The 20,676-nt window shown below is 38.0% G+C and overlaps 1 protein-coding gene across 1 annotated transcript in view; it reads left to right on the plus strand.

Moving 5' to 3' along the window:
- LOC306807159 (transcription initiation factor TFIID subunit 4-like) overlaps positions 1 to 20,676 on the plus strand; it is a 143,984-nt gene that overhangs the window by 22,136 nt on the left and 101,172 nt on the right. The window contains exons 7-9 of the mRNA XM_079316472.1: positions 937 to 1,194; positions 10,428 to 10,533; positions 14,497 to 14,611. Of these exons, the coding sequence (XP_079172598.1) occupies positions 937 to 1,194; positions 10,428 to 10,533; positions 14,497 to 14,611 (479 nt within the window). The remainder of the gene's footprint in view (positions 1 to 936; positions 1,195 to 10,427; positions 10,534 to 14,496; positions 14,612 to 20,676) is intronic.

Consider the following 20,676-nt stretch of genomic DNA (forward strand, 5'->3'; position numbering starts at 1 on the left):
TAAAAAGCATATTTAAGTCCCAAGAAAACCACAAATATGATTTTTAATGTATTTTTGGTCTAGTTCAAAACTTCTCTGTTTAGAGCAGATTTTTCTCTCCCTGCAACTTTGCTTCAGAACTTGTGCTCCTGTTTTTGCAAGTTAACATTAACTCTTGTTTGTGGCTTTTACTGCAGTCACTTCTAGCATCATGATTAAGTTTTGATTTATATCCTTTCTTTGAAGTCCTTTCTGGGCAGCAGGCATTAAGTTTCTAAATCAATATTAGAAGTTTAGAAAGAGTTGTAGGTTGGGCTAAACACTGTTGCATTCTACAGCTGCCTGGGGGAGAACTTCAAAAGAACACTTCTGCCACTTAAAATGTAAAAAGTTTGTTCAGGAAGGTACAGCACAGCCTTTTAGAAGTATGTTTTCCTTGAAATGGTATGAACATGGAGCTTACAATTGCACACTTTTTTAATCCACTCATGATACATTGCTTCAGAAATAATACAATAAGCAGCTACTGCTGTAGAGCACCAAGAGTGAAATCATATGGTTCTAGATACTGAAGGTGTGTTAGGAGGGGTAAATTGGTGCAGCTTGCTGGGAATAGGGTTGTTCCATGGTTCTGCCTTTTCTGCTTCCATTTCTTGCCCTTCCAAAGACTCAAGCTTCAATTTCTAGATAGTCTTGAGAAGAAGAGTGTTATATTTTTCTGCTACAGTGGAATTAAGAGCACATGAAAATGTACAGTGTTGCTAAATCCAAATTGAAAGCTTATTAAAAACTGAACTTTCTCATACAAAATATGTTAAATCTTAGTTCTGTTTGGTGAACAGGCAGTTAGTAAAATTGGAAAGCAAGAATTATTTTAATTATATTTACAGCAAATTTCAAAATGCTTTTTATCAGTCCGCTAAGTTTGATATTTCATAAACTTTCATCTGTTTGTAGAAAAGTCTACCTGCACTGAGACAATCTTTACTGAACAGTCAGCATTTGGTTTTGCAAGGCCAGCCATCTCAGCAGTCACTCCAGCAGAGCAAGCTCTCACAAGTTATACCTCAATCTGCCTCGGGAAGCATCTCCTCTGTTGTCACGACGCAGACAATAGGAATAAGGCAACCAAACAACATTTGCACAGTCTCTGTATCAAATGCAGTGCAGCCTCCTCAGGTTAAGGTGGTACAGTCAAATCAGAGTTCTCAACTGGTAGGTACTGTAGTATAAAAAATGATTTCTTAATGAGCTGTATAGCAGTTTTTATTGTCACTTTCATTGCTGCTTGTTTGGGAAAATTCTTTTTTGTTTGTATCATATTCTGTCATATGTGGTAGTACCTCATTTTCAGTTGTGTCACATGTATGCTCAACCATTACTTTAAATCAGATTATTAACATTTATTCAAGGAAGTGTGTTCTTGGTCTTTCTGTCTGCAATAGAGTGGTTTTGTATGAGCACAGTGGAATTTGACAGAATTACAAATGTAGAACAGAAATCTTTCCAAGATTTACAGGCAAGAGTATAATGTTGAGTATGTCATTAGGTATGCTGCTTTGCTTTCAAATTAAAATTAACTGTCTCCTTTTAAACTCTTCTGCACATAGTTATGAAATCTTGTAGAAGAATAGCTGTGCTGTACCAGGGTGTTTTGTTTAGCAATAATGTCATTCTATTACTCACTGAACTGTATCTTTGTTGTGCATAGTGGAGTATTAAGTGCTTAGAATCATTAATTTCAAAGGCACTATCAGTAAGGCAGCTGTACAGCCAGGTTGTTACTGAGAGCATGGTGACTTTATCCTGCTGTCATAGAGGATCTTGTGTGTGTGTTTGCACTTGTAAAAATCCTTACACCTTTTAATTACAAGGCCTTGAGTTAAAGAGGAGTTACTACCCTTTGTGAGATTTTCCTTGTCTGTGGTTTCTGTGTATGTGTGAGTGAAGTACTTAGGCTTCAAAATCATATAGAGAGGTTCCAGAACATGTGTCAAATTGGCAGAAATCTATATTATCAAGGTTGAGAAATGCAAATGTAATAATGTAAAACCTTAAAATGACCTACCCTTGGGTTTATAGGTTCTGTAAAGCATGTAAATAATTTGTAAGGTGTGTGGAGAGAGAATATTTCTTTTGCTTTAATTTAAAAGTAGCAGTGCAAGGTCTAAAAATACCTGAGCTGTGTCTTGAACCTTACAAACACTTTATAGTGGTTAAATTACTAACTTTAAAATAAAATTAATATAATTCAATAATCCTTTAGCAAGCACAGTTTTAATGTGTAAGAACATCTTGAATTATAAGATTTCTGACTGTCATTTATAAGACACACAAGACAGTTGGGTGTTTCTCACCTTAACTCAGCTGCTTCAATGCAAGTCAAGGCACTTGCATTCTTTCTTTTTCTGGGATGGCTTCTCCCTGTCTACATTGTTGTATTAATTAGGAAAGTTTTGCTTACACTTTTTGTACATCTTTCTGATTTGTCCATGTTTCATGACTGAATGGACGATAGCTTTGGCTCTTCTAGGCAGAAGAGCAGAAACTGGTGATAATTACAGGCAGTAGGTAGAAAAATTACTCCCTGTCCCAGGTTAAGCAAATTTCTGCCTGCAGCTGGCAGATTGCTTACAGCTAGAAAAGTCAATGGCTAGTAAGTCTGGTCTTATGCCATAATCTAAGGCTATCCTACTGCCATGTAACATGGCTTTTTCCAATGTTGTGCAGCCCATCTCAGGTGCTCCTGTGCCCACTAGGCAGGTTTCACCCTATCTTTTGAGAAACAGTTATGTAGGACAAAAACGGGTAAGACCACAAGAATTCTTAATCTTATGATTATAGTTCTGGTGGAGTATTTTCTGGTTGGGATAAATCCAGATTTCTGAGAGGCACGTTCTGCCTGTCCCCTGTCAATGGGTACACCAGGCAAGCAATTGTGATGTTAACCTGAGTAGAGATTAACAACTGAAGAGCTTTCCTGACATACCTGTGTCATTGGAGGGCTGAAAACTCCTCAAGCAACATTGTGGAGATGATCTGATGAGCAAGGGAAGTTGGTTTTCTGTCTGTAAGAAGGTCACAGGTCTAGGGCTGAATTTTCATTTACTGGATATGTGAAATTACCACTACATTTTCAAAAGGTCACAAACTGCACAAAACAAAACTATGGTTAATACTATTTTTTTAATATATAATATATAATATCTAAAAATATATAAATAATAGAGAGAAGACATTAAGAATCATAATTTATTTGCTTTAGTGTGAAACTGTCTTTTCATATTTCTTTTAAATTTATCAGTCATTAGTTAATAGAATCAAACATTACATTAGCCAGGCACTTAGTGACCCTCAGAGTAGTTCTATACAGACAAAAGCAGAATCAGACATCAGAAATTACTGCATCAGAAAAATCTTAGCAGAGCAACCATCAGCTCAGGTGCCAAGCAGGCAGCACAGCAGCAGCTCCATATCACCCCAGTAACTGCTGATAAGTATTGATTTTTTTTGTAGTGACAGTGATCACACTGTCAGAGTTGTCAGAGCTCCCCGAAATCAGAGCACAGAGCTGCTGGCCATCTTGCCTTGGACTTGTCCAGAAGAGGAAGATTGCAGCTGGCTTGCCTGAGGGTAGCCAGCACTGATGGAAGAACTGGCTGAGCTCCAGCTTTTCCAAGCCTGAAGCTCATTGGAGAGAGTTCCAGCTGGCTTTGCAAACTGTCCAGCTGCAGAAGGGCAAGCTTGTTTTAGAATGTACATCTTTTCATACCAGCCAGTTTACAGTAGTCCAGTTTCCCTTACAACATGAAGGGTCTGTTAGCTGTTCCTTCCTTTGTTTTTTTCTGTTTCTCAAAGGTGTCAGCTGTGGTAGTGCTTTCTCCAGTTATGTTGAGCTAACTTGCAACATGGAAATCCTGTGTACACTGTCAGCATGCAGCACAGCTTGCACAAAGGCTTCAAAATGTACAGTGTTAGTGGAGATGAAACAGGAGACTTTCAATCTGTTTTGTGAAGTACTGGAATCATATTCCAAACTATGAAAAACTGCTTTATAAAGCTAGATAGTGCTACTTCTACATAAAGAAAAGAGGAACAATCTTAGGCTAATATTTTATTGATGAGACACTAATGAGATAAGCCAGCAATCAATTTTTTTAATTGTTCTAAGGGCAATGTTAAAAATTTTTCTAAATTGCCATTCTTAGAGTCCATGTGCTCTGTTGCTTTATATATGCAGACATTTCCTGTCTTCTTTTGGATGTTGCAGCAGATGAAATTTGTATTAATAAGAGAGATGTTTTTTATTGCACATGCTGAGGTTCTAAATAGATTGATGGGTAGCAGAGATGGATTAGCACTTAATGTATTGTGTTGGCACTGACTGTATCTCAAGGAGAAAGTACTCCTGGAGGTTAAAGCCAAGTATTAAACTTGAATGATGAAAAATCCCAGTAAGAAAATCAGTGATCCATCTTAATTAAAACAAATTTAATTATATACAAAGCTGTATAAAGATTCATGTAGGTCTAGAATTAGGAGGGATGTATGGAAATAATCTGCACCATTACTGCTGCACTAATTGGGCACAGTGTCCAGAGGGTTGGCTCTGCCATATTCTAAGTTGCATTAGAACAGGATTTGCTCAAACATTTACTGACACTTTCCCTGCACTGTCACAGTGTTGGGTCTTTCAGAGTTGAGATAGAGTAATAGATTTTGGAAATTAGATGCAGCAGCAGAATAAGAATTATGTTATATGGGGATGTTCTGCTTGGCTTATTAATTCTCCACTGGAGCTTTTCTGGCATCACTTTTCTGTTCATGAATGAAAGTAATTTGTACACATTTTAGTGAAATTTTAGGAAATCATTTTCTTTTTGTCTTGTCTGCAAGGCAGCTTAGAAATGGAAGAGTAATAGATGGCTGTTTGGATAAAAGGAGTATTTTCTATTAATTGACTAATAAAGATCTAGACACTGACATGGAATTTGGTGTGCAGTAAAATTTAAATAAAAATGACTGTTGAGCAGTAGATATCTGGGATCCACTAACAGAGACAAAGTCTATATTTGACAAGTTGTATGCCTGTTTGAAACACAGCCTAGTGATTTTCTGAGTTGTTTTCCTGGACTTTATTTTCAGAATTTTGTGGGCTGTACCTTAATGTAAGGAGAATATTGTCACTGATTGCTGTTTGGAAACCAATAACAAAAGGCCAGGCTTGAAAGCAAAGATTAAAAGAAGAGCTTAAGAGAATTGAACACACATAACTTGGTCAAACACTCATTAAAAGGGAGAATCAATTTTTTGGGATAGACTGAGATGGTGTAAATATGAATAACAAGATATAATTAAATGAAGTAGGATTTAGGTAGGATAGAAGGCAAAATATCCTTAAAGTAAGAGAAGATATTAGATAGTAGATCAGGCTCCCAAAGACAGTGATGAAAAAGCCATAATTGAAGACACTGAAAAATAGACCCTTTGACCATTGTAGGAAGAATTGTATGATAAATTGAGGAGCAGGTGGGACAAGTGGTCTCGTGGCTTCTATTTTCTTTTTCTTCAGTTCTTTGTTGAAAATCTATACTCAATGGAATAATATTGTTGTCATATTAAAATTTATGTGCTGAGCTTTTAAGTAGTTTTTATTTAGGAGGAAAAATAATTTCTTATGCAGATTTTGAGGCACCATTGAAAAACTAGCTGCAGTATGGTAAGCAATGGTAAATATGAATTCCAGGCCTATAAAAGCATGAACATTGTAAGTTAATGCTGCCAGATTACATGATAGCTGAGGTTTGATATGACATTTATCTTCAGGAGTGAGTAGACTGATAAATCACAAGTGGCATAGCCACAAGTGAGTTAGCAAGTGTTTACTCATGAGTGAAGATAAATGTCATATCAGACCACAGCCATTCTGAGTTTTATATGCTTATGTGTGTCTTGTTTCTTCCTTCCACAATATCTTTTTAACTTAATTGAGAGAAAAAAATGCTTGATAAAAGGTATATTTTTTCAATTTTTTTTTTTTTGTTTTTCATTCTTTGCAGAAGTTCTTGTTTACTGTGTTTTTGTCTTTATTGCTGCTCTTGATATGTTTGAGCTTTTGGATCAGATGCTTTTGTTGCAAAGGGTGATTTCTGTGAATTAAGCCAGGCTGTTTTTGCAGCCCTCATCAAGTGAAAGGGAGGCAAGTAAAGGTTGAAACTTCATGCATCTGCAGTGGTCCAAGAGATTTGCAAAATCCTCAGAAGCTTTAACAATGAGTTCTAAATCTTACTGTCCTAAAGGAATTTTCCTTTCAATGGTTTGTAGGTAGTGGCTCTTACTTCATTTTGCCTCTCTTGTGCAGGCATGGGAAAGACTAATAACTTCTGTTCTCTTTCTGCTTCTGTACATTTGGTGTGCTTTGGCTGGATTCTTTCTCAGTCTGTATTTGTTGGTTTTGTTGTTGATTATTAGTCTGTGTTCTTGTCTATAATATGTTCTCTGTCCTGCAATAACTTACACAGTGGAAGGTGTCATGGAATGATTATCATCTTCTGCCTTGAAATTTGGTCCAAAGAGAACCATTACTTTATTCTCATAGTTTCCAAATCTATGCTTTTTGAAGAAAACCCTTGGGGAAAAAAAGAGTATTTCAGCTGTCACCTCTTTGTTATTCTGTTATTCTATCAATAGTGTGGTTGTTGTATATCCTTTTTTTGTCTTCATGAGCCTGCTGCCTTATGGAAGCACCTTTGTATAAACATCCCTTTTTCAGCTGTGAAAATACACTTTAGCAAAGGGCGGAGTAGTATCTGCAGTGCTCAGGAGGTGAGGGGAGGAACTGGTCTGGCAGAGAAGACAAATGGTGAATCAAAGTGAGTGTGAATAGTGGAGAGGGATGACAAGGGGACAAAGGCCAAGGTGAAATAAAAAAAGAGGAAGAATACTTTCTACTGAGAGAAGTGTACATCTTACTTTGCAGAAAAACACTGTTCTATGGAAGAAAAATGTAGGCAGCTGTTCACACTTTGCATTTGGTGAAGCAATGCCATGACTTAGCTGCTTTGTGTGTTCCTTGAAGAGCTCCAAAGTGCAGCAGCCTAAGACATGATTCTTCAACTTCAGACAGATAAATTGAAGAGGAATAGCTAGTATATGACTGCACTTACTATCTTGATCATAATTTTGTTTTGTAATTTTGCATTTTCCAAACTCTATCAAATCCAGGCAATGACTAAATCACATTCTGTCTTTTCTATTTTCTGTGCCTTTGTTGTTCTGTTGTTGTGCTTGCTGTCTTCAGAGGTGTACATAATTAAAATGCTTCCCTTTTTAGTGGAGGTGGAATGATGAACAGTTTCTGTAAGCTCTGAAGACTTTTGCATTCTGCCTTGTTACCTTTTGTGATTCAGCACTTTAGTAAAATCTCTGATGGTGTGTTTATGGGCACAGTGCTGAAGGGTTGGAAAAGCCTCCTGGAGGTGTTTCATGCAGCCTCCTGCTTACACATTGGGATGTCTCCCATGTGACCAGTCATGTTTTGAGTCTCTTCAAGAAGAAATTACACAGCCTCTCAGGGCAACCTGTTCCAGAGCTTGCCCACATTCATGGTAATTCTTTTTTCCTATATTACACTGGAATCTCCTATATTCCAGCTTGTGTCTTTTGTCTTATATCCTGCTCTGCACATCTGAGGGAGTCTGTCTTCTCTACATCTTCCCAAAAGTGGTTGCAGCAGCACCAAGATCTCCCCTTTTCTGAAGGCTGGAATATATCCCTGGCAACCTGGTGTGCAAAAACTTCTGTATCTGCTCTCTCAGTGTGGGGCAGTGCTTGTGAGCTGATCAGTGGCATTCAGCTTTAATTCAGAATAAGGATAGATTGAATGACATGGGGTATACTTGTATGTGTTTTTAGTTTGTGAGAAATAATTTAAGTCCATCATCTCTCCAACCAGCTTGCTAGTACACTTGTTCATTGTCTACAACTTTCAGGTTGAGGTAAGGACTTACTAGTAATGTTTATGCTGTTGGGAAAACAGGCAATAAGATTAGAACAGTTTGAATTATCTAATTGATGAAGTGGAGTGTGGCTTAGATAGTTACAAATTTTAATGCAGAGGATCCCTCTGATTCACTGTCTGCAAAGAATTTTGCTGCAGTTTGCCTGCAAAGAAGCTGCATACTCTGTTTCAGAAGAAAATTGCTAATGTTAGTTCCTTAATGCAATCTGGAGATTGCATCCTGTTGAAATATTCCTTAAAACTCCAGTATAGAGACTGGGATTTAGTGTAAGATGCTACTCTGAGCTCTGGGGCAGTTGTTCTTTCAAGAGAGTGCTTCTTGCTGATTGGTGGCTGGATGGAGTTTAGGATGATGATTTTGGTTTCTGCCCCTTTGAAAAGGTTGATGCACAATAATTTTCTAGACTTTCAGCATTTGTACATACACTGAAGTCCTCATACAGTGCTTGCCAAAAGACAGCTTTTGGAATGCATTGGAAGTAAAGAGAGCATTGCCATTTTTGTCATCTTAAATGGTTAAATATTGTCCTATCTTTAGTGGTGCTAGTGGCTCATTTTGTAGGGTATTCAAATGAAGATATTAATCAAGGATAACTGAACTTTGTTCTGAACTGTAGAAGTTGTCTCTCAGAGAGAGAAAAAAAATAGTTGCAGAATATTACAGTAATACCAGATAGTAATTCTGTCCATGTCCAGAGGTCCCACACATCTCCTTTATGGCCTGGCTTTTGGCCCATTAAGGTACAGCAGCTGTTACAATAAATTATTGTAAAAATGGCAACATTCTCCTTTTCTATACCAGTGTATGTTTTCTTAACATGGACTCTGTCTTTTACCAAAACCACACTTTTTGATGTTTCCTGTGCATCAAAGTGCAGTTAAATTCATTTTTTTCTATTATTTTCACTCACCAACTCTGTTTCTTTCCTATTTTGAAGTATGGTAGATGCTTTATTTTTTCTCCTCTGAGTGTGACTATTCACTCACTGTCTTGACCAAGTAAATTTATATCTATTTGCTCCGTTTCTGTGCTTAGTACAAATGCTCCATTTTCCTTCAATGTTCATAGTGAAGCTGAACACTTAATCTTTTTTCCCTTTTCTCTTTCTGCAAGGTGGTTATTGCTGATATTCACATGTTTATTACAACTTTTTGACTCTGTATTTTAGGATGTACAAAATGCAGTTTTGTAACTTCAGAACGGCCCTATTTGTTTTTTCTCCAGACTACATCACAGATCCCTCATTCTTCTTTTCTTGTTTGTATTTTTCACCTGTGTTCCTTCCAGATTTGGAGCCCTGGTTCCTGCTAGTGGAGGGGTTTCTACATTGCTCCTCCTCTACTTTTGTGTGTCATTTGCAGATGCTGTTTGTCCTGTCCTTTTCTCCATAGGTTGCTTTTCAGTCAGAGACTTGGCCACTTGTTGTGCAGCTCAGTGAGATGGTTTTAGGTGCTGTTTGTGGAGAGCTGCAGTGTGGGGCTGCCTTCCAGAGGGGAATGCTGCATCCCTGTCAAGGGTGCCTCTCTCAGAGGGATGATCTCAGCTGTGACTGGGAGGAGCCCGTGGCTGCTGAAGTCACCATGCCTGAGATGTGGTTGGAATCTTACTCAAATAGCTGTTTGCCAGTGTTTTATTTCCAAAGTTCATTTATGGGTTTTCTTACAGCTCTGCAGCATCCACACATCTTTCTGAATCTTCTGTTCATTACATCTGTACCTGCCTTGTCCCTGATCATATGAATGTACATTTTGCTGTTGATTAAACATGACTCTTGAATGTGTTTTCTTTTTGATTTGATTTGTTTATGGGTCAAATTTTAAGTTTCTAATCCAGGTTTAGGTTTGGGGAAGAACTTCAGAACCTGAATTAGTAGTAAGTGAAACCTTGAGAATATCACATAGTATTTAAAAGATTCATAGTATATAATCACCACAATACTTGGTTTGCTTTCTTGTGTATTTTGACTTTGAAACCCATAATATTTTAGAATTTCTTTTTAGTATGTTTTCTTTAGACTAAAGTGTAGATATTTAGTGCAAGGCCTAATGTTTGTAGCTGGATACCACTACAATTATTGCAGCATTTTCTTCTACAAGACTGCTTTTCTTCCTAGTAAAATTTTTGAAGACAAAAGTTGGAATATTAATATTAACCTTATGAATTTGAAATATGTTTTTAGTGAAGGTTATGAGGTATGACATTTGTAGCATATATTATTTAATTTTTTTTTTTAAAGCATAATGGCAAAATAGGTATATACACACACACACAACCACATGCATTACATGAATATGACTTTTGTCACCAGCTGGTTGTACTTGTAGAGATCCACATGCTTATCTTGGTAATTACAGGTATTAGTGTGTTTACGTTGTGTGTGTTTGTGTATAAAGAGTATAATATAAGTATACTTTTCTTTAATAATAGCAGATTATCCAGTCAACATCTGCTCAAACTGTGAAACGAACCCCTGCTTGCCAGACTACCCAGATTAGGATGCCAGTGGTAATAACTCAGACCATTAGACCACAAGGTATGGGTTTAAATGTTTTAGTGAGATTGTTACCTTTGTATGAATTTTGTTGTAATTACAAACGAGTAGCATGGAAAAACGTACAGTGTTGACATTGGCAACATTGTTGACATTTCTTTTTACCTCATGCTGGCTGAAGAATGCATGTTTTCATGTGCAATTTCCAGGTGTTTTGGACCAACACAGTGAAATGTTTTGAAACAAGCTTAGAACTAAACTCTCACATGTTTTAGCTCCTTACTTAGCAGTTTGTCATGGGAAGTTCTAAACCAGGTCAGCAACTTGGCTCTCACTGTCCTAAACTGTAACTCTGGTCCAAGAAATAAATCCTTAATTTTCCTGAAGCCTAGTGGATGCCTCAGTTTAATCCTCTGACTTTGAATTCATACTCCTGAAGCAGAGTATGGTAATCCCTGTCTCTGCAACTACAGAGGTCAAGGTGGGAGCCCTGGAGAATATCTCAAGCCTCAAATTGGTTTTCTGTGACTCCTGTGAGTGTGTTTACTTTTTGGTGAGGTCAGAGGTTGGCTACAGAAAGCTGCCATGTGGTTTGTACACACCTTCCCCATCTGTGTGTGCACAGGCGAGTTCATGTCTGGCTGATACTTCCCACTTTCTAAGAGCATTCTTGAAGCCTCCTTGCTTCCTAATAAACACCCATTTGTTTCTTTCTACCACTGAACCTCTTAGGCTTGGGTTTTGTTTTTCCTGGATATGTGTGAGAGTATCTTATTGGATATGGGCATTTACATGATTGAGGGTTTGTAATGGAATACAGAGCTTGTCATCTTCAGGAACTGAATCAGGAATCAAACTAGTTTAAATGCACATAAAAGCTATAGCTGCCTACTTGGCTCATTTCTTGGTCATTTCTGTTTTCCTTGGGATAAAAAGCATCAAAAATGTTTAATAACAGTTGATGTTTTATTTGCTCTGCTCTCCTAGGGGAATCCAAAGGTTGAATGGACACAGAGACCAAGCTGTTGTTGTAATCCTGGAGGCTGTTTTCCAAGTTAGGAAGAAATACAGTTACTCACCATAAAATGTGTTTCTTTGATTACATTGATACCCATGTCCTGAGTTTAAACATGTCCATGCATCTTATAGCATGAGCTTTCACTTCTGACTAATGTGTCTGAGAGTGAAGGCAGATTTCATTTTTTTGCTTGTTCAGTCTCCAAGTTGTGAATGTCAACAGTGTGCTGAGAATTTGCATGATACTGGCATCTGTCTTTCAAACAGTAGATTCAGAATATGAATTTATTCTTGATAGCCCTTGATCAGCCAGTGCAATGCAACGTAATTGACAGTTTGGCTTATGGTAGATGGTTTCATAAAAGCCAATTTGTGAAGGTCCTGCTTTCTGGTGAGCTTATTCCAATTAACAGGTTTGGTTAAGCCCTCCAGTATATTGTTTTATTTACATAGATTAAACAAACAAGAATAGGCATTTAGAAAACATCCCAGTATAAAACCGTTCATCCTGCAGCCCACGTCTAGGGAGCAGTCTGCCTGTGTGCTGGCAGCACTGCCAAGAGTGCATCATTGTGATATGTTGTTAAAACCTTTTACTGTAAACACCAGTGTAATGATATTTTATACTGACCTAGGTATTCCTGCAGGAGGAGATAATATACTGGAATAGGACACCATCTAAAAAACAATTACAGTGGCATAATGTGTGGAGTGTGACTTGTTAAGGATAGTTACCTCAGAACTGAGCTGACCTCCACAAAATGCTGCATTTTCCTCCTTGACAGGAGTGAATCTGCAGATGTGTAATGTATCTTCAATACATCCATGTGAACAGACTGTAATGCTTCTTAGTACAGTAGTGTAGATAAAACTGGCAGGCTTTAAGGACTTTATATAAATATATTGCTTCCACACCAGTGGAAGTGACACCATTGTTACTGCATGAAAAATTCCCACTCCTTAACCAAAGCACTCTACTAGTATCCTAGTTAGGTGAATTCCATCTTATAGATGGAGGAATTGAGCCAAATAATAAAATAATTAACTAGGGTATTTGTTGCAGCTGTTTAACCAGTGCTGAACTACAGCTAGGAGTTTATAAGCTCCTAAATTTGGGCTTATTTTTCTAGATGATGCTAATTAAAATTTGAAGCAAGGATGCAGTAGTGAAAGACTCTGTATGTCATTACCAATCCCATGAAATATCTAGGCCCACAGGTGATTTTAATTTTCAAAATATCCTCTGCCCATAATAAAAATGAATGTTTTAGACGTATTTTATGTCTAACCCTTACTCATGCACAGTTGTGATTTATTTAAAGCAGAAAACTTGTCATCCCAAAACCTACATTCACTTTGCCTGATGCATTGAGTTGAGTTACATATTCTTGGGGTGAATGTGAGACTTAATTCTTACATATCCATATGGATATACATGTTTTGGGGGTGTTTTTAGATCAAAAGTTACCATTTGTAGAAAACAAAGTATTGATACTAATTCCAAAGAAATATATTAATCCTAGAGGAGTACTGTTGTTACTTTAATTTTGCCATTGCAATAATTTTCAAGGTTAACACATTTTTAATCTTTTAGATCTTAATTGTACAAAACAGAAACCTGCTAATTTTTATTATTGTATTATTTCTTTCCTTCCTCCCAGTTCACTTAGTAGAAAACCTTTCCAGTAGTTCATCCGAAGTAGATAAATGAACTGCCTGGTCTGTAAGCTAATGTGGTCTGTGACATCTCATGGACCTTGAATATTCTGATGACAGGCTTGAGCCTGAAGTTCTAAATCTGGTTTTGGATTTGCTAATGTTGAGAGTCCACATTACAGTTTATTTATATAGATGGAGAACTCAACAAACTATCAAATTAGTTGCTCTTTAAGATCATATGTTGGAATTGATGAAGACTTTGAAAAAAAAAAAATTAATGCAGGACTCAGAGCTAGCAGCTTTGTATTAGCCAATAAATATTCTTAAAAGGATTTATTGGATAGTTGTGTTCCAGGTTTTTACTATTCATGAAAGAAAAATACTGTAACTCTACTGAGGTTCTTACCATGCCATTTATGTGCCACTGAGTCACTGGGGTGCAGGAACAACCTTCCCAACCTTCTCAGAGTCTCAAACACTTCTGTAATGCTCAATAAAATGGAGGGATACACAAGAGAGAGGTGAGATCTTTTACATCAAGTAGATGTGAGTTATTTTTATGTGCCAAAACACACGTGGGATTAAAGGAAACCCTAAAGGTAACCCAAAGAAATGTTTGGGCAGTCATGGAGAGCCTACTCCAAGTTTCATGTCAGAGAGGAATTTGGATGTCTTTAATTTACTCAATGTCCACCACACTTTGGCCCATGTAGAAAGCCTTGTTTTATTTGTACTTCAAGACCTGTAAAGTCTAGATACAGACATTAATTGTTTTTGAGTCATTGTTTCAAGGTGAGAAAGCAAAAGGCAACCTTTATGGAGGGTGTGTGTCAAATTTGGCTGTAGTGTTTTTTTCTTTTACATGCAAAACATTTTAAAATACATGCAGTGCTTTCAGCTCTGAAATGCATGTTTTTCACTGCAATTACTATATAGAAAATGTAAAAGGTATAGCTAATACCCTGAGTAACTCTGACTTTGTTTGTATTAAGAACATTTCAAATTTGCCTTCTTTATCCTGTACAGATTATCCAGAAAAGTGGTTTACTGGCTATTGCAAACACACTTACAGCCATTATAAATATTATAGCTCTTAATGGCCAATGGTTTTCAGTTTTGGAATCTTCATTGTTCTGTAAATATTGAACAAATTGTAATCTTAATATAAATTTTGTATTTTAAATTGTTCTCCTTCAGCATATAGTCTTTAAAAATAATAACTTCCTTTGTTTGCAATTTACAGACAGTTAAATTTAGTTCCTGGACAGAAGGTTCTTTGATGTAAATTGTCTAAGACAGCTCATAATAACATTGCTTGGTGTTTTTCAGGCACAGTAGGGAAGGCACCAACAATACAAGCCAGTAAAAGTCCTGGGGGCTTTGGTGTTCAGGTCTCTGCAAATCAGAAAAACAAGCTGAATGACCCTGGAGGTGGTTCTTTCAGGTAAAAAAAGAAAAAATAATAATAAAAAAAATGCAGGGGGGTGGCTGGGGGGGAATCTGAAGTATAAAACAGAATTTAGAGTTGGTGTAACACCAGAGGGCAGTCTTTTACAATAATTCCTGTCTTTTTTTTTCCTGGGATTGGATAGCAATTTTCATACTTAATTCAATTTTTTTAAAAAAGGGAAAAGATCATGACATATCTTGAGGATTTTTCTCTAAATGCACATTTTAATGTTCAGCAAAACCGTAGATCTGTGGATTATAATGAAACTTCTGCTGAATGGAATTGTGTGCACAAGGATTTAAAAGAACCTGTGGTTGGTGTTATGCATTGGGCTGTGCTGCTCCTGTGGGATGTGTCTTGCTGGGAAGATGCTGGTTGTGAGGACAGGGGCTCTGTGGAGCAGCCCCTCCTCAGCCAGGGATACTCCCAGGGATGGGGATGGTTAGTCCTGATTTTAAAGGGGAGGCTTTGCTGTACTGAGCTGCCTTTGCTTCCTTAGCTCACAGAGGCTGGGTGGTTTGTCAGCCCCTGTAGGAATAAGCAAAGTAGCAGTGATGCATTGAGCTGCTCTGCCAGTTCTTTATACTCCAAACCTTTATTTGTATATACTTGGAATATTTTTACTTTTTGTAGCAAAAAGCAAATCTTATGTTTACTGCTTTTTGCTCTCGCTGACACCATTTTAGTTGTGTTAAAATATTTTATTTCTTTATTGAATGACAAAATATTCCTAGATTTTAATTTTCATCTTCTGGGATTCTTATGTTGCTCTGACATAATCAAACCACTAATTAATTTTCAGGCTTATGTTTTTGCAGGTGAAGTAAAAGAGAATTTGTAGCTCTTTGAAATATCTCTGCTTTGAGGCATGTCAGTATTGCAACTAATAGTGGTAGTACTTAGTATTAATCTGGAAGCAAAATCATTCCATTTTTTATTTTCCAATGCTTTTGCCTCCCACTGAGTATTTAAATGAATTAAAATGTCTGTTGGGTTCAATTGTACTGTCTTAATAAGTATTTTTTATGTTTGTAAGCAACATGAGCATTTATTCTTCGTTAGTATAGCTTTCAATTTTACATACACCAAAAGGGACAGCATTTTTTTAACTGGATGTTGTAAACTGTGCCAGGATTGATTCTTGCATTCACTTAGTTTATACATAGAATATATTAGGTTAGCTGGAATTGTTAATTTTCCCTTGGGGAGAAGCAAATGCTCAAGGCACTGATTGATAAATCAATAAATCTTTAGTGAGTTTGGTAAATAAGCTGTCAAGGGTGTATGTAATTTTTCCTCTAGAGAACAAATTTTAGTCAGAATGAATGTGTTTGTTTCCTTACATTGTTTTCGCCTTCAAAATAGTAAGACACAAAGCTGCATTTAAATAAGTCCATAAAATTGCAAGGATTTATTAAACAGCTGCAAAGATCAAGCTTTTTTCTGATATCTTAACAAAGAATTCAGTTGTTTGCATATTTGCATTTCAACCCCTAACCTCTCCTGAGGACAAATAGATGTCTGACTATTAAGCCTAAAGGCACAGAGCTGGAAATCTGTATTAATCCTCTGAATGCTGACTAGTTTTCCTCAACATTCCCAGCGTGTGTGAAGAATGTGTTTTTAGCCAGAAGGCAAACTGGCATCTAAAGCAAAGCAAGAATTTTGAAAAATAGTTGTGTTATGTATAAATTTATTTTGCCCTTAGTGTTTTATTATTACATATTTGTTTCATTATTTTATATTCTGCTTTCCTTAAAATAACTTATTTGAGCTTTTTGCTTTTTTGAGCAAAGTGTTGGTCACTAGAAACAGAAATTTGAACTTCATTGTTTTGGTTTTTTTTTTCCCTGTGTTCTGAACTGTAGGAGATATAAGATGGAATTACATAAAAGATCTAGCAATTGAGAATTTTACAAATTGCAGCTATGCCTTTAAGGTCAGCATTTATTAATGAACTGTAAGAATGCTCACATGAGTTCACTCTTATGGTATCTGTTCTGTGATGCAAAATTCTCAACCCAAGAGTTCTGCAAAGTGAAGCTGTGCTTCAGAAATCTTAGATCACCTTTTTGATATTAAATTTATTGTTGCTGTCTTTTTCAGAGAGAATTGCATACAGCCCCAATTAGTTGCCTTTTTAACTCTGTTAAGACCTAAGGACAGAAATTAGAATTTAATTTTTAGTAATTTTTCAGTTTGTTTTGCAAGCAGAGGTCTAGACTTGGGTTTATACCATAACAGGCCAGCCTGAGGTTTCTGTAGCTGAGAGAAGCAGAAATCTCACTGGAGTCTGCCAGGACCTGCATGTTTGTGCTGCTCATCACCTGGTCTGGTCATCTCAGAGTTGCCAGTGGCACCAGCTCCTCCTGATGTGAAAGCAGCAGGCTCTCAGGTGGTTCTTACCCACAGTTCAGGTAGTGGCCATTAAAGGGAGCTGGTGGAAACATTCACTCCTGATGTTGAGATAGAAGAATTTCATTTGGAAGGTTCAGCTTCCTGCTCAGACAGGGTTTGGTTGGACTGGGGCTGGTCCATATGTGCTCTGCATTTCTCCAAGGATGGAGGTGGATGTTTGTCCTCTTGTGATATCCCAGCATTTCCAAATTGGGCTGAGCTGGGCTCAGAAGTGCACAGATGTGTCCCTTGGTGTGGGGATGATGCTGTGGTTGGTGTGCCAGGTAGCCAGGTGCTGCTTCCTTTTCACAGAAACCTTTCCTTTTCTGAAATGGTATTTCCATTTTCCATCTGACCTCCTGGAACTGGCAGTGCCAGATTTTTTACAGCCACTGCTGATGGGGTTTGTTTTCAGAGATAGTTCTGTGCATCTCTGAGATCATTTGAAGCTGATCTTAGTATCAGCTTATTCTGCTGTATTTAGTCTGGCTGCATTTTGAGGTAGACTTTATGTGGAAATAAAACAATTATTTTCAGACCTCCCGTGTATAGCCAAAAAAAAGTCTCTTGTCTAGGATTTTATTTAAATAAGTAAAAATAAATTTTAACAACATAAGCAAAGAAGCTTGCCCTTGAAGTGGTAGAAAGCTCATGTGGGTGTTAAATGGATAATTTCAAAGTTTTCATCACAAAACCTTGCCCTTAAAGTTTTCATTTTTCCAAATGAATATTTCAAGCTATAAGGGGATTGTGTTTTTTTCATATATTTCACAATAAAGAAAAATGCTAACCATAAATGTGGTCAGTTCTGTTAGCCTGGGCTTATCAGGGAAAAGATTCTGCATAGACCATTAATGAATTGTGTGGCAAAGCAGTATTAGGGAGGCATTTCAAATTATAACATGAAAGTCAGAATAAACATTATAATTAATGTGTAAATGGAATATTTGCCATTATAAAATATAATACAGTAATGGCTGTTCCAGTAATTTCAAGTCACCATTTATATGCCATGTGTTGTTAATCTCTGACTGTGTGATCCATGGAATCTGTGGGATGTAGGAACTTTGTATTAATGACTTTATTTCCCTTGTAAGAGAGAGGGGAGTCAATAGTATAATGTTGTCTCCATTGCTTTATGCATTCTTTTGGCTTATTTGGGAGTTCAGTATTGCAGTTTGGGACAGCAAAATCTGTGGCTCAAATCTGACAAAGCACATGAGAAAGAAAAACTGCAATCGTGCAGTTAAGGTTTGTTCATAAAGAAAATGTCACCAGTTTTTTATAATGGCTTCTCTTGGTTTGAACAAAATCTTTGAAACCTTTGACAGATAACTGTGCTCATACTTTGGGTTAATTGTATGAGTGTTTATAATGTAAAGGAGAGAGGAAATTGTTGCAAGAAGTTGAATAGAAGAGGAAGAATTGGACTCTTGGATTGTTTTAAAATGCAGTTTGTATTTGAAAGGAGTTTGAGAGCTCATGCTGTTCTTAAAAACACCATGTGTGTTGTTGGAATGTTAGATTTAGCCTATAAGACCCAGAATTTAATACAGTAAAACCCAGAAATGTTTACTGAAACAGTTGAATTAAGACAGTCATAGCCATATATGCCAAGAAATAGGAAACTCTTAAATACTGTGCTCTGATGAAAAAGGAAAGATAGACAATAATCATCAGTCTAGGTGACCACTGGATGGCATCTTTGTTCCACAGAATGTCTTCTGAAAACTCTCTTATCTGGGCTTCAAAGTTCACTTTTATAGGAAACTGTTCAGCAAGAATAGCAACTATCTTTATAGATAAATGTATGTTTCAGTATCCAAACATTTTTAATTATGAAGTTTCTCAAAGTAAGGAATACTGTCAGAAAAAAATGTAGTCCCAGCTGTGATTAATATATTTCTTATCTGTCTTCCATGTAATACTGAAAAAAAAAAGGATTTACTTGCAGATTGTAGCTGAAAAAAAAAAAAAAAAAAGGACGTACTTGCATATTATAGCTTGCAAGTGTAAGATGGAAGAAAGTTATTCTAGGTGTCCAGGAGTTACAGTGGTGGTCTTTGTAAGTTCTGTTGCATTGGTTTTGTTAATTTCATTGAAATCTAATTTGTGTCCAAAATAGTTGTCTGGTTTTATTTCAGAAAATACTTGTTTATAATGTGGTCACACATCTGTACACTGAATAAAATTTGGAGTAGCTAAACTGCTAAGGAGAAGGAAGGTAAAAGATTGATGGTACTTTCCTCAGCTTTGAAATAAAAGGAGAGAGAAGTACAAACTTCTCTTGAAGTTATGTTCCAGAAGTCAAGACTGCTGTCTGTATTTTTTAATGGATGATTACTTGAAGGAGGTGGAAGTACCTTTGTCCTGGCAGCCTGATGTGGAGATACAGAATGAGACTCTTGGTTGCTGCTGGCCAGCTGTGCCCAGCTGTGCTGGCTGGAGGGAGGATGGAGGGGCTGGGTGTGACCCCTGGGTTGGTGTTCCAGGCCAGCTGTGCCCAGCTGTGCTGGCTGGAGGGAGGATGGAGGGGCTGGGTGTGACCCCTGGGTTGGTGTTCCAGGCCAGCTGTGCCCAGCTGTGCTGGCTGGAGGGAGGATGGAGGGGCTGGGTGTGACCCCTGGGTTGGTGTTCCAGGCCAGCTGTGCCCAGCTGTGCTGGCTGGAGGGAGGATGGAGGGGCTGGGTGTGACCCCTGGGTTGGTGTTCCAGGCCAGCTGTGCCCAGCTGTGCTGGCTGGAGGGAGGATGGAGGGGCTGGGTGTGACCCCTGCATTGGTGTTTCACCAGCTCCTGGGGCTCAGGCTCACCCACAGCAGGGTGAGGGCCCACACCACTGCATTTCACTTTATTTTGAAATTCTGGGTTCAAGCCTCTGTTCCAGAAGCTTCTGCTGTTTTACATAGTTTGGGTTTGTGTTCTGGAGTAAGTGCCTGGATAGGAGTTTGATTGTCCCATGGTTTGAGGCTGCTGGATTTGGGCCTTGTGACTCCTGGGTGATTCTCGTTCTGTTTCAGCATTCAGGTTTTAACCTGACAAAAATCTGAGTTTCTTTCAGTTTTACCTGCAGTTTTTCATTTGAAGAATTGCAAATGAATTCTGTAATTGAAGTTTTGGGTTGGTCCCTGAGTGTTTAGTTGGTGTTGGGGGCAGTCCTGGGTGTGCTGTGTGTGGGCACAGAGCCAGTTCCTCACTGTGGCCAGTGTCCCTCTGTGAGCACCGTGTCCCCACCATGTCAGTGTAAAAGTGACAGGGTGAGAGGGATGAGGCACCTCCCCTAGGAACAAAGGCTGGGAGAGCTGGGATTTTTCAGCCTGGAGGAGAGAAGGCTCCAGGGTGACCCAGTTGTGACTTTCCAGTACCTGAAGGGATCCTGCAATGAAGATGGGGAGAGACCATTTGCAAGGGTGTGGAGTGACAAGACAAGGGGGGATAGCTCCAAATTAAAAGGGAATAGGTTTACACAATGATGCTGTATCCTAATATTAGGATATTAGGAAGAAATTGTTCCCTGGCAGGGTGGGCAGGGCTGGCACAGGGTGCCCAGAGCAGCTGTGGCTGCCCCTGGATCCCTGGCAGTGCCCAAGGCCAGGCTGGACACTGGGGCTGGAGCAGCCTGGGACACTGGGAGGGGTCCCTGCCATGGCTGGGGTGACACTGG

The sequence above is a fragment of the Erithacus rubecula genome (genome assembly GCF_903797595.1).
Source record: "Erithacus rubecula genome assembly, chromosome: 12".
NCBI classification, from domain to species: Eukaryota; Metazoa; Chordata; class Aves; order Passeriformes; family Muscicapidae; genus Erithacus; species Erithacus rubecula.